The sequence below is a fragment of the Haliaeetus albicilla genome, chromosome 20 (genome assembly GCF_947461875.1).
Source record: "Haliaeetus albicilla chromosome 20, bHalAlb1.1, whole genome shotgun sequence".
NCBI lineage: Eukaryota > Metazoa > Chordata > Aves > Accipitriformes > Accipitridae > Haliaeetus > Haliaeetus albicilla.
The window spans coordinates 26,554,577-26,568,590 of NC_091502.1; the positions used below are offsets into that span (position 1 = coordinate 26,554,577).

Genomic DNA, 14,014 nt, shown 5'->3' on the forward strand with positions numbered 1-14,014 from the left:
AGGAGGCAGCTTGTAAGGAAGAGAAATGCACAGTACATTCTGTGCACTTTCATTAAGCGCACCTCTCCACAAAGTACAGCACGAATTCAGTCAGCCTCTGCTGATCCAAGTTGACAAGGATGTCTGTGGAGAATACCTGGGGACTGGTGCAAAAATAACCAGAGATGTATACAATCCTCTGCACAACAATACACATGGGTTGGCCTATATGATGCAACTCCACAGCAACACAGGAGGAAAATAGCTGCTATCAAAATAGAGTAGAACATGTATACCAGTGCATGTTATAAGAGCAGCACAGGACCCTGTTTTTCAGTACCAAAAAAAAACCAACCATGATTTATTTTTTTAGCAACAGAAACCAAAAAACACGTAGAACTTGAGAATAGTACAGTTTAAGAAGTTGCACACCCTGGTCTCCTCAGACGCTCGTATGAGTTTAGGCAACACATATACCTTATGTTAAGAATTCGAGATAAGTGTATTTTGACATCACACTACCCATTTCTCCTTCACGACTCTGCTCCTGAGCTGTGACAGCTTTCCTCCTGCACACTGGGGCAGAACAGAGGCCATCAGCATGGACACTTGACATTGCTGCTGCCTGCTCCCCCTGCACTGCAAATTAAGAACTTCAAGCTCAAAAGATGTTAATCTGGCAAACTAAGCAATGTTAATCCAGCACAACAGTTTTCAGCCTTTCAATGTGCAGGCCTCTAAACTTCCTAACTGAGACACAGACCCCTCTGTAGGGAGTTCAAGCCAGCTGACAAAAAACTTGTCCTTCTCAGCTGCATTTCACAAATGCCTTGGAAAGAGGCCATGGAGCCTGAGGGGTTTGCAGACCCAAGGTTTAATGCTCATCCAGAAGAATTTATTTTAAAAGTTAGTCTTTAAAAGATAGGAATTCGGTTCCAAATAGTCAATGGAACAAGTTTTTTGGTTTTGTTTCTTTTATTCTGACCTTTTCTAGAAAAAGGCTATTCCAAAAAGAATTGTAGGGTTTGACTATAGAAAAAAAGAAAGTGCTTATATGAGAAATTGGGTTTGGAGCAGGATATTCTTTAGAGGAGAATTATCTACACTCCAGCTGGGATACAGTATCTTGAAATACATATTCTCCTCCAGCAGTATTTTCCAGAGGAACAATCCCTTCATATAAGGGCTCTAAGGACATAATACTAGTTAAGTTCCTATTTAACTGTAATATTTACTCTCTGAGACACACAGAAAACACTTATTTCTAACTCTAGCAATTCCCTGGATAAATGTGCACAGGAGGTAATTTTGCATCTTCAGGCTGTCATACCTACAAAACCAGCTTTAAGTGCACCACAGGGTTCTTCGAGGACCTCAAAGACATACTACCAAACACAGAAGGTCACATTTGTTTGCCATTAAGATGCATAAAAAAGCTGCCACCAAGTACAGTAAATACTATGTGACACCTGGTTGCCGTCTTCCACAGTGTGGCTGATGGTGGCAGTGGGGAATCAACTACTGAAATCAAAGCAGCACGGAGATAAAATGTAAAAGCAGATTCTTAAGTCAGGAATTTTAGGTGAATGCCTGAAAAGCATCAAATTGGTGAAAGAGCATAGAGCTGTTCTGAAACTCCTTAAAAGCATTTCATGTAGGACACTTCTTCCCTCCTTCCACTTTCCAAAGGGTAAAGCTGGAAAGCCTTTGCTCTTCCTGGGATCAAGGCTCCAGAGATACCCCTAGCCCAGGATACCTGCTCCTCCACCTTCCAAGGGGCACAGTTCTGACTTGTGACACACTGGAAACAACAAGGACTGATTTAACCTGAAACAAAGCAGGCAAAGCCAGGTGTCAAGTCTTTGTCTCATTCTTAGCTGTGCAACTCTTGCACAGATGACAACAACCATTTAGAACATCATCCGCACAATGCCATAGGGAAATTTTTCTCTAGATGTCAGGACTTACTGGAGGGAATGGATGTAGTAATTAGCACAAGGCTCCTCTTGAGTTTACTATATATTCTGCAGTTCAATGATTTGGGGAAAAACCCAGCTGTCTTCCAGAGAAGAGGAAAAAAAAAACCTCTTATTTTTAAGCAAAATTGTAGAATTCCTAAGGCCAAGGCTGTATTTAACTGTAAATTACTTGCTGTGACAGCATAAAAAGTCCACCAAGACTACAGATATAAACAGAAGCAACCTATCAGCCTGTTGCACTCTCGAACAGAGAGGGAGAAAAATAATTTTTTAACACCAAACCAGCAGATGATTACAAGATTGTGACGCTTTCACTGGGAAAAGCTTTTTTGAAGTCTGCTGTTGCCCTACAGCATCCAAATAAAGAGGTAAATTTTATGGGACACAAGCTTTTTATCTGCCTACTGTTTATGCAGTTTCAGTAAAAACCCTATCCCTTTCTCCAAGGCACACTGAGGTTTAAGAGCAACTAAAAATAAAAGAGTGGTAAAGAACTGTGGTCACAAAGTTAATTGTATGATGGTGGATAAAAGCCACTTCAATGACTGCTCACCAAAAAAAGGCCAAAGATAACTCAACTAGGAAAGAAAAATGGGAAGTTGAAAGAGCAGAAAGAATAGGAATATAATTTTGAATACACACAGAACTGATATTAAGAGGCAGCTTGGAAAGCTGAGAAGTAATTACAAGAACCTGAACTGGTGGGTGGGTCTGGAAACAAGGGGCTGGAAGAGACCCAGCCTGTGAAGACCTCTTTGTAAGGCAAACTGAGGTCAGGAAGGGGGAAAAAAACCAAACAACTTAGGATTTCATTGAGATGATACACCAAACTCAAGCTTTCCTCAGCCATTTTAATTTGAGCCTCCTCCAGCTGTTTTCAGCTGCTATGCTGAAAGATTCACCTACAGCTTTATCCAAGTAAGCAGCAGAAGCTCAGGTTTAGTAAAGCCATCCTAGCTTTTATGCAGACACAAGTGATTTTTCAGCCATTTTGAGTGAGCCAAGGACACAATACTCAAAAACTGCTTCAGCAGCAAATGCATCAATCTGAAACCAGGGGAAGCAGGGGGGGGGAATCAGGTAATACAGACAAGACAAATAAGGCAGCAAACCTCTAGCATGAGGACCTGCCCTACTGCTGCCTAGTAGAGTCAAAAAGGGGTCAGAACTTCCTTTGAAAGAGAAGACACTGCAGCACAGTGTTTCACCACCAATTAATTCCATTATACATGAAAGTTAAGCCCTGTTGATCTACTTTCACAACACTGACTGCATTCATCAGGAAACATTACCTGCAGATTCGGTTGCTTTTCCAAAAGCAAGTGTTCTCCACTTACTGCATTTCTAATCAAATGTCCTCTACCCTGGTTCTGAGTTTGTGCTGCTCTCGCCAAGATTTATTGACCTCCGTGTGCACGCTATGCTTTTGCTCACAGCACTTGCAATAAATTTTGTTCTCTTCATTTCCTCCGCCACCTCAGACATCCACTGGATGATTCAATCACTCATCTAGTTCAGATTCCTCTGCTAAGCCTTCCTTCTGTCAGGCCATAAAAAAAAAAATCCTCCCATGACTGACAAGTAGGGTTTCTCACGACCATTTCTGTGCCAGCAGAAGAGGACAGAGTCAGTAATGAGTGAATATTTTCTACTCCCAGAGAAGGCAACACCTTCATTAAAACAAATGAAGTGCCTAGCCCTACAAGCTGCAGAGAAACACTTCTGCGCTCATATTAATACAATGCTGCCTGCCCATTTCTGTGCAGAGAGCTTCAGAGCCTCTGCAGAGCCGAGCTCTCGACTTGTTAGCAGGAATTCACTCTGCCCAACTCCAGCAGCAGCTACTTAGACCCCCTTGGCAGAGATCAAACTGACAGGAATCTTGTCAGTCCTGCATCAGCCACTGCTTGGAGCTTTGCCGGTGAGACTGCACCTACCGAGAGCCCCTCTCCTTTTAGCTACACATCTATTCTGCATTTAATTTCCCTTCCCTTTGTGTTGCACATATCAAGAACATTAAGAAAATGAACTGGCTGTAACTCAAACCTAGACAGAGACAAATACAGGAAGTGTAGCAGGAGGCATTTAGAGGAATGGAATAAACTGGCCTCTGCATTAATTACAGAAATGTTGGAGTGGGTTGGTTTTATTTGATGCACCAATTGCCGATTGCTCTCCTAGAAGCAAATCACTAAAAAAGTCACTTAACAGGATAAATGGCATTCATTTATATGGTCGCAAACATTAACAGTACAGAGGTTTAAGTGGTCACAATTCAAGACATAGAGGAGACCAAGTGAAAGTTAAGAACATTTTCTCATTAGCAGGTTTACCCACTGGTGCAGCTAGTTCTGGCCATGTCTGAAGACAAATAGCTACCTGCTTACCAGTATTGCTCCAGTATTTCTTCCCAACTCTTTCAGTTCTGGGCAAATATGCTTTAGATTTAAACCAAAGCCTTAATTCTGTGTGTTGATGACACCTACACATGTCTGGATGAGAGAACACTACGAGCCTGCAAAGCTCAGAATAGCTGTGTGGCATCTCCAGGGGATACTGGCAGCTAGTGAAGTCATGGAAACTTAAAAGTATGCCCCAACTCTGTGCACTAAAATGGAAGCAACTACCATGGGTGATATCAGTGCACACCTGTACTTAGGCAGGCACCTGCACTCATGAAATTAGCCAAGGTCAAGCAGGATTTGCTTGCAGAGTTACCAGTTAAGACTCCAGCACAGCAGAGACTGGCATTTCCAGCTCTGGTCCTTGTGATGGGACTAAAGGAGGAAGTTACAGTGTGGACAAAAATGCCCTAAGAGAAGGAAAAGGACTTTGGACCACATACTCTCTAACTGGTTCTCATCACAATCAAAAGTCTCAAGGATTTTGTGTTTGGCTTTGTAAACATACTTGAAAAGTCAAACTTCAGGACATCACACAATGTATTCCTCAGCCTCTCTTGTGTACACTGTAACTAACCCTGTTAGCATCACCCTGGGTATGCCGTAAGTCCAAGAAGTCTTTTCAAAACATACAGTGGACTGGGAAACCATGCCCTGGCATTCTGGCAGCGCTGACTCATTGTGGTTTAAAGCCCTCCAGCAGAAGGAACGTGCTAACAGGGAACAAAAAAGGAAAGTTACACCCTTGTTCTAAAAAGTCAAATTAAACAAATGGCCCTATTGTGCTGTACAGCTGATTAAGGACTTCCTTCCCAATTTAAAGATTGAACTCTGTTTGACAGACTCAACAGGAGGCAGCCAAAAGTAAGCAAGGGGCTCAAGAACTCAGTGGCACAAAAAAAACAGGTCCATGTATCCAACAGGGGGAGGCTTCAGCAGCATGTTTTATAATCACATTGAGTTGCATACAATATCAGGAGTAGGAAGCCTTTCCACTTAAACCCCCAATTTTGATCCTGCTTTGCATTTAGGGTTGGTTATTTTCTTAAGTTGGTATTTTTACTGGTTGACAACCAATGAGAGGCAATTTCCATCTCAAAAGGATCTTAGCCATACAGTATGGCCTTTGCACTACGTTTGATATTTTCTAAGTATAATATATGTACATAGCCCCCCTCCCCAAAGTTACTGAACCATTACACAGTTCACATGGATGAAAAGAATTTACTTAGATTTAGTTTCATATAATATTTGCTTCCCAGATTAGCTTTTTTTTTTTTGTGATGCACCAGGCCACATTTGGGTAAGAGTTAAATACTACTGAAACACACAAAAAAGTCAATTTTTTTCAGTTAATATTACTCAAATATTCCAAAACATATTTAGTCCATTGTGCTTTGAACATAAAAAGAAAATATCCGATGTAAAGTAATTGATTCAATTGTTCACTGTCCCTGGGCCCTTCAATATATTAGAGCCAGAAGAGTTTGTTTTGTGCTGAAGAGAAAAGAAAGAATCCATTTAGCTTTCCAACTTTGTGTAAGCTCAGTAAATAAATCAAGAAAACAGACTTGAAAAATTCTACTTTCACTGCCAGTCCGTATTTTGACTACTGTTTGTTTGCCGAGACACACAATTTTAGACTACTTCCATAAATAATTTATACTGATGTGTCAAACTCATAATCATTTTGATTATATCAGTTAATTTTCAAAATAGTGCTTTTAGTCTTGTCCTGTCCTGCTCCATACCAGAAGAGACACATCAGAGCTCCCATACCCTTTCAGAAACACATTCATCTGTCACAAGGTAACTGTTCTTGCAGGTTACAGGACTCACAGGTGAGTTTTGGAGATTGTCTTGAAAAATCTGATGGTTCACACAGAGACAGCAAAATTCCATTTCTTCTGGGCCATGTTTCAAACCATTGACAGTTTTTGCTGGTTTTGGTTTGTTGGTTTGGGGTTTTTCTTAAACAGTAGTATATACAACAGGTACTTGTACATGCATGAACATAACAAATGTCTTTAAACACCTGGACTAAATTATCAGGTAAATAGGAAGGTAGCTACTTCCTCACAAACTGAGTATGGAAGACAGATTTTTAATGATCAGTGAAGTTGAGAAGAATGGCTGACAGCTGTTGGTTCTGATAATTTCCAAATGCTAGATATTCTGCTAAGGTGGCCTCAGATGAGGTTCCTCACCTTTGTTTCTCTGTTTGTCCCATTTACAGCTTCAGCAAAAGCCTCAGACATCAGCTTCGCAAAACCTGGATCAATGTGCCAAGAAAGTGTCAAGTACCACCAAACACACCAACAGCTGCAGATACAAAATCCATTATTTTAAATCAAGGGATAAGAAGATCCTTTCCTTCCAAGTTCACAAATTATTTTTCAGATAGAGAAAAACACACCAAAGTGCAGAAAGGCGCAGCTATTCTTCCTTTGAAGAAAAGATCTATCTCCTTCAGAGGCTTCCACAAATAGACAGGGATCAAAAGGCACCATGAGAACAGGCACCACAAAACATTTAAGTCTTTTTCTCCAAGTCTGATGTGCTTCTTCCAGATATTGCTATAGGAAAGGCTATTTCAGAAATGAAGAAGAGAAAGAACTGGGGCAATATTCAGCCTCCAGATGTACCCAAGAAAATTAAGTTCAGCAACTCGTGGAAAACGCATATAGTCCAAATATAAACCCAAATATCTGAACACCCTGCCACAGGAAAACCAAGACACTAGGAAATTAATAGGAGGGAAGGGGATAAGATTTTAAACCACTGGCGGGACAAGTTAACAGCTCTCTGGAGCTCATAAAGCTGAGAATTCCTTAAAAAGGGAGTTTTAAGTTGCACAGGGATGCCAGTCTCTGCAAAGAGGCTGAACTGTGACCAGTGTTACACCAGCTTCATGTTACACACAAACCACCTGCAGTTCCCCAGTTATCTAATAAGACATATCACACTGTTCAGCAGTGCCTGTACCAACATTGTTATGCAACAGTATAGTTCATTAGTGGTTTCCAAACAGTTACATTCCTCAAGTTATTATCTGGTACTTATCAGTTTTTTCAATATTAAAAATCTTGGTTCCTGACAGAGAAAATTAGAACAAATTAACATTTTTTAAGATCTTATGCAATACAGAAATGCCAGTAGAAGTAGACAACAGGGACTTATTTTGCTTTCTGTACATATTAATAATGCCCTTCAGACTTGCTCACCAATAAAAGCTGCAGCATAAACCCACGTGACAAAAGAATATTTCTGTTGTGGTACCCCAGCATTCAGTTCTGCTCACTCAATCAAAAAATCGATTTATTAATAAGCAGAGGTGCTCCTATGCAAGGCAGAACTAAATATGTTATTAATATTTGAATATATACCATATTTACTGCAAGCTACCCTAACACAGGTGATGTATACACTAACTGATGTGACCCAGAAATTAGAATTTCTTAAACTTGAGGCATTAGGACTGATGCAAATCACCTGATAAAAGAAGATCAAAGGCAGTAAGAAGCATATTTTTTCCCCACATACACAATAGCTCTATCTAATCCCTCAGCACAGAGCTCTCTCTGCCTTTTCAGTAAAGATTAGCATATTTAAAACTGCTAAACTGTATAATCTTCAATCATTGAGAAAAGTAATTCAATTAAGGCAAGCGCTGGTGAAGTTGCCTTATTGCTAGCCACCCAATGCTATATCCTTGTACTACAAGTTAAAAAAAAAAATGAGAGAGAGAAAGAAAGAGAAGCTTCTTCTAGCTGGACACGGATTATGTTGCAGGCTCGTGATGAATCCACAGTACATGCGGCAAGTACCCAGGCTTGGCTGGGGAGGGGCGTGGGGGACACAAGAACCATATTGCTATTGAGAGGCAATGACTTGCAGTAAATCCTGAAAGGAGCCGTGAGTGACCTGATGTCATTCAGCCAACACACACCACCAGTGACCGACTGATGAGCACGGGCAGGACCCATGGACAGAGAGCTGCAGCGATGTGTCAGCTTGCTCGCCATGGCACCAAGCACTCAAGGAGTTGGTGCAATAAAGGCAGAAATGGCAGACAATGCAAGTAACAGACATGGGAGAAAAGATTTTGGGGATCAGGGAGGAAGGAAAGAAGGGACTTTAAAAAAAAAATCAGCATCTTAGCACGGGAAAGAGAATCTGCAGCTAGTGATGAACAGCATAACTAGGAAGAATCACTGCAGTCCACACGAACGCCTAGGTATACGACATTCAACTCCCACAATATGGCTGAGGATACCAGCAAAAATGAGACACTGCATCCACTGTGCAATCCCACTTTCAAATAAGAATAAAACATCCGGAGATGCTTCCAGATCTCACATGGAATGATACTGTCTCTGATACCTGTCATTGCTCACACAATGGCACAGAAGGGCTGTAAAGCCTGCACAGTAATGAACTCCAGTTAAGAATTTCTTAGCCGTAAAATACACATTTATTGAAGAGCCTGTATACAGTCAGCACAGAAGGTCCGATATTAGCCAGCTTTGGTTGCTGAGGCAGCTATTCGACATCGTAGCCCTTCATAACATTTCATTTGTCATTGTGAAGTCCCCGAATGTAAATGAAACAGAAGCATTCAGCCTCCCTACCAGCAGCAGTAGGGTATCTTTAATTATGGCCTTCCAACAGGGCAGACAACCTTTCAGCTAAACAGGAAGCAAATGCAGCAATCCAGCGCAACAGTTGTACAAAGAGATCTTCTCGTTTATGAAAGCTGCTATTATAAAAACTTTATTTCTACATTTCCCGTAAGCTTCAAAACAAACGACAAAGGGAACTACGTCTAAGCATAGCCCACTTGAACGCCCTTTGCAGCATCAGAGATGCTTCTGTAATTATCTCCATCATACAGAAGAACATTATTAGGGCATTTATTCTTCCAGGAGCCATTTGTAATGGGAGCTATACACCCTTTGGTCAGTAAAAAAAATTAGACAGAATGACATCATGACAGCAATATCTACAGAGCTTCAAGCTGAATTCAGAAAAAGCCGTTTCTCCATCAGAGACGAGAATCATCCGAGTGCTGTGTTGGAGCATGCCCATGCTGCAGCACCCGTGGGCTGTGGACACACCAAGGGCTACGCTGCCATTGGCATCGCCACGTTTAGCACCGAGTTCAGCGCAGATCAGTCACGGAGTCATCACTCAGGATCTGAGACAAAGGCAGGTCTGAAACCCACACCACAGCTGCTAGCTGGGCCCTAACAAGCTAGATTCAAACCAGCCTGAACCCATCCATAAGCCACAGTCAAGACAGCAGTTGCAGTGCTATGTATATTTAGTTAGAAGTATTTTGCTACACTATACCCATAAAATCCCTTCTCTCCTCTCCAGATCTGACACTATGAACAGGATTTAAAACCTTCCAGTATGAACACAGATGATTAGCCAAGAGGGGAAAAAAATGACAAAGACTAGAGGAAGCAGATATCTGATGTTATGTCTGCTAGATTAGGCAAGAAATCCACGTGTAAACTAAGAGCTGCTGAGATTTAAGATCTGTACCAGGTGCTGCAACCTTCCATGGAGGTATTTGAAAAGCTTTGTGAAATCGAAGCTCAGAAATACAGTAAAACAAGCCAAGCATTTTGCAAACTCATAGCTAATACTTAAGATTCCTGTTATCAAATACCTGGGGGGGGGGAAGCTGTTCTCAAATACCTTGGGGGGGGGGGGAGCATCTTTTACACATGACCCTCTTCCAAAATCCTCATAAAATGGCTGGCCAAATAGCACCTCACCAACTAGATCAGGTGACTTACCCCCCCAAAAAAATACCCAAGTTGAACTTGTGCTCTCTGAATCCCTAATATGAAGAGAAGCTATTCCTATACCAAAAAATAAAACAAAAAAGAAATTAAAGGAACAGACTAAAGGAAACCACCGATGTATAGGTAAATAATTTTAATAGCAGCCTTATCACCAAGCTCATCTATGTATGAGTGAGGAAACACTAAGATACAAGTCATTTGGGGAAGAAAAGAAAAAAGAAAAAAAAAAGAAAGACTAGTATTTCATCATCTCCTACCACATAAGAGACCAAAGGTGGCTGAGGGAACAAATACCCCACCCTGAGACAGAAAATGTTTTGCACCTACTCATTATGTCAAAGACCGCTCAATAGCTGACCAGGATTACACAAAGCATCTGACAAATGAGCATTTTTTCAGAAAAGTCTCCTAAGTGGAAGATTTGAAATGCAGTATTGGAGATAGAGGCCTTCTACTGAGGAAGGAGGAGACATCGTTTGGGTTTGGGTTTTTTTTCATTCCAAAGACAGGGAAGAAAATCTCACTGACTGAATTAAATATTTAGAGTGTTGGACCCGCTTTGCCAAGACGTAACTCCATTTTCGAAAAACGCTATATTTACATAGAAAACACCAAGGATTGAGAGTCCTGCCCCCCCCAAAAAAAACAGAGGAGCTGGGATCAAATGAATCAGCAACTGTTTCTGGAGATGTGGCCGTTGGGCTTCGGTGGGATTTTTCGGGTTTTTTTTGTTTTTTTTAAACCATAGCTGAACCACGCTCGGTCTCTCCCTGTCCACCGAAGGAGCTGCGACCACCAGGCAGAGCAGTCTCAGCAAGGGGGAGGCAAACGCCCCGAGGCAGCCCCCCCACCCCACGGAAAGCGTCGGGAAGGGGGCGGCAGACCCCCATTTCCCCTCATAACGTGGTGTTACGGCACAGCCGCCCCCTCACACACCAATAATGAAGAGAGGGGGGGAAAAATCCCCTCAGACGCGACCCCAGCCCCCACCAGGGTGGGTCCGCCGCGGCGTGGGGGGGGGGGGGGGGAGGAACCCGCCCCGCCGCCGCTCTCCTGAGGGAGACCCGAACCGATCCGAGCCGGGCCGGGCGGTGACTCACCGCTCTGCTCGCCCAGGAACACCAGCTTGAATTTCCGCAGCGGGTTGCCGAAGTCGCCGCCCGCCGACATGATGAAGGAGCCGCCGCCGCCGCCCCGCGCTCGCTCCGCTCCGCTCCCCGCGGACGGGACCCGCAACCGCTCTTCACTCGCTTTCTTTCCGCCCCCCACCCCCCCCTACAACGAAGGCTGTGGGACCGGGCGTGCAGCCCCGCTGGAAGCGCAACCGGCTGGGCGAGGTGTCTCCGCCGCCGCCGCCGCTCCCCTCAGGGCCGGGCTCCTTCCCCCGCGCCTCACACCGCGGCCGCGCGCGCCCGCCCTCGCTCGGCTCCACACCCGCGCAGGCGCGCCGCCGCCCCGACCCGTCCCGTCCACTCGCTTGGACGTCGCGCTGCGTGGCCCGCCCGCCCGCCGCGCGGTGGGCCAATCACAGAGGGAGGGGCGGGGTGGGATGGGAGAGGGCGGGGCTTGCCGGCCTCTGCTTCTGAGCTGCGGGTGCGATCACTCTGGAGCCTAACGATGGGTGCGTGGGTTTTCCCGCTCGCTGAAATCGCTGAGGCGGGGGGGGCCCAAAGGCGTGAGGAACAAGCAGAGTCCTTAAGACCAGAGGCCTAACCCTAAACTGATGCAGATGTTCCTTTCAGAGGAGCATCTCTTGGGAACGCTCACTCCACGATGTCCCCAGCAGATCCCTCAGGGCAGGGTGACATTCCCCAGGGAAGTCAATGATTCCCACTGTCACCCTTTTGTGGTGTCGTTCGGAAACAGCTCGGTGCTCCCTCCCTGCCTGGAGGAGAGGCCAGAACCCCACCTGGGGACGAGCTCTCCCTTTAGCTGTTCTTTGCCCATTTCTCCCCACTTTGCACAGCTTGCCCTCGAGGTTCAGCAGATGAGGAGGCTCCCAGCTGCATCCTGGCCCCTCCTGTTTAAACCTTGGCTTCAGGATGTCTCTTGTCCACGCAGCCTTGCTCCCTTCTCTCCCAGGCTGGTGCAATCCCGTGCAGATCGATACTCTGTTGCTTGAATTTGAACACAAAACCTGATTTTTCAGAAGTCCTCACCCCCCATGGGCTTCCCAGGGCTTCAGCTGGCGCTGGCATCGCCTGCCGCTCCCAGGAATATCTCAGCTGAAACAAGAATGTGTTCAATGACGGAGCCCTCCAGGGTCTGCACCTCCTGCCCCATGGTCGTATTCATGTTGATGTTGGTGCAAATCTCTTGCGATCCATTCAACAAGGTCCAAATAATGCTTCATGGGGTATTTTCCACCTGGAAACAGGTAGGTTTTCCACCATTTACCCATCTGGGAGATTGCTCCAGAGCCTCTCTGCTCTGATGGTCAGGGAAATGGCATCCACCGCTCGTTTAGTCTCCTAAATGTAGTCACTGCCAGTGAATACTGTTCTCTTGTGCCCTCTCACATCTCAACACCTTCTTCTCCAAGGCCCAAGGGCTACATCTCAGCACTGCACCTCTTCTGCTAGGGGGACAACACACCCCCAAATCTGTCTCCTCTTTGAAAAAGATCATGGGTTGAAACTAATATTATTCCATCTCCATGTGACCCGCTGTCCTGGATTTGTAAATGGTCCGTGTAGCCAAAGGGGGCACAGGCTCTCGGCAAGGATTTGCTTGCAGGTAGGTCACCCTGGGCCATGAATGTCCTTTGTTCGGTGTCTCCAGCTGTGGTCTCTGTGCTCTGTCTCTGCCTGGTGAATGGAAACGCTCCCCACTCTGGGGACATGAGTCTCACCCCTACCAGCGCCCGCAACCCAGGTGCAGAATTAGACAGCATTTTGAAAACCGAACAGTCTACATTTTCTATTTTTGATCATTTCATTTGTACTCCCTCAACATGATTAACTGCTTCTCCAAAGTTTTTTTTTTCCAGGTCTTGAACTGCCAGTGAACTGAAAGAGAAAATGTGTCTTTAATAAGGTGGTTAAATTTAAATAAGTTTTAATAAAGATATGAGCAGGAGCTCGCATTCAGCTTTGCACCCGGCATTTGGGAGCACTTCCCCCTTGCTGTGGCACTGGTCATGTGGCTGCTCTCCTACACCACCAGGAAAGGGAATCCAGACTGGCAGAGACCTGACTTAACTAATTCCAACATCATTTTAAATACATATATTTTCCTTGGTTATGTGTCAGTATGGATTCAAGGATCTTTCCCACTGATCCCAGGGAAAACAAGGGCTCTCCATCAGGGAAAAGTCGTCTGTTAGGAACAATTATTTTTATCACAAAAGCTCTGCTCAGGCTCAGCATCTCTTCGCACTGAGCAAAGGAAACACTTCTGCATTGCCTGCCGAAGAGGTTTCAGCCCGAGGGGCTGGCAGGGGATATGGATGAGGCTTTCAAGATAAAGCAATTGAGGGACCTGCCTCCACTTGCTGAAGCCAGGGGAGATCATCCCGCCGACCCCTGCGGGCCTTAGGTGCGGTCCTAAGAAGTGCTGCAGAAGGTAGAAGAGGAGACATGCACAACAGAGATTTTTTTCTAAGGTGTATTTAAACACTTTTTGATTGTTTTTGTAATCGAACAAGTCCGAAAAGAGGTGGAGATTCAGGCGCTGGATCTTAACTCTTCTAGGACAGCTTTGCTCTTCCAGACAGCACAATAGAGAGTGGATTGAGAAGGGACAGGGAGCCTGCAACAGCCTTCTGCGTAGGTCGCAAACCGCTCGAGCATCATCTCTGCCAGCACTTGCGCTGTGCACCACGCTGGGTCATTGACAG

General features: G+C 44.6%; 1 protein-coding gene across 3 annotated transcripts in view; it reads right to left on the reverse strand.

The window, feature by feature from the left end:
* Positions 1-11,640, reverse strand: part of RAB6A (RAB6A, member RAS oncogene family) — a 65,225-nt gene extending 53,585 nt beyond the window's left edge. The window contains exon 1 of one of the 3 annotated variants that reach the window (XM_069808663.1): positions 11,277-11,640. In XM_069808663.1, the coding sequence (XP_069664764.1) occupies positions 11,277-11,346 (70 nt within the window). In that variant the 5' untranslated portion in view covers positions 11,347-11,640. The remainder of the gene's footprint in view (positions 1-11,276) is intronic. The other 2 variants (XM_069808662.1, XM_069808661.1) reach the window with 2 other exon arrangements.
* Positions 11,641-14,014: the final 2,374 nt, after the last annotated feature.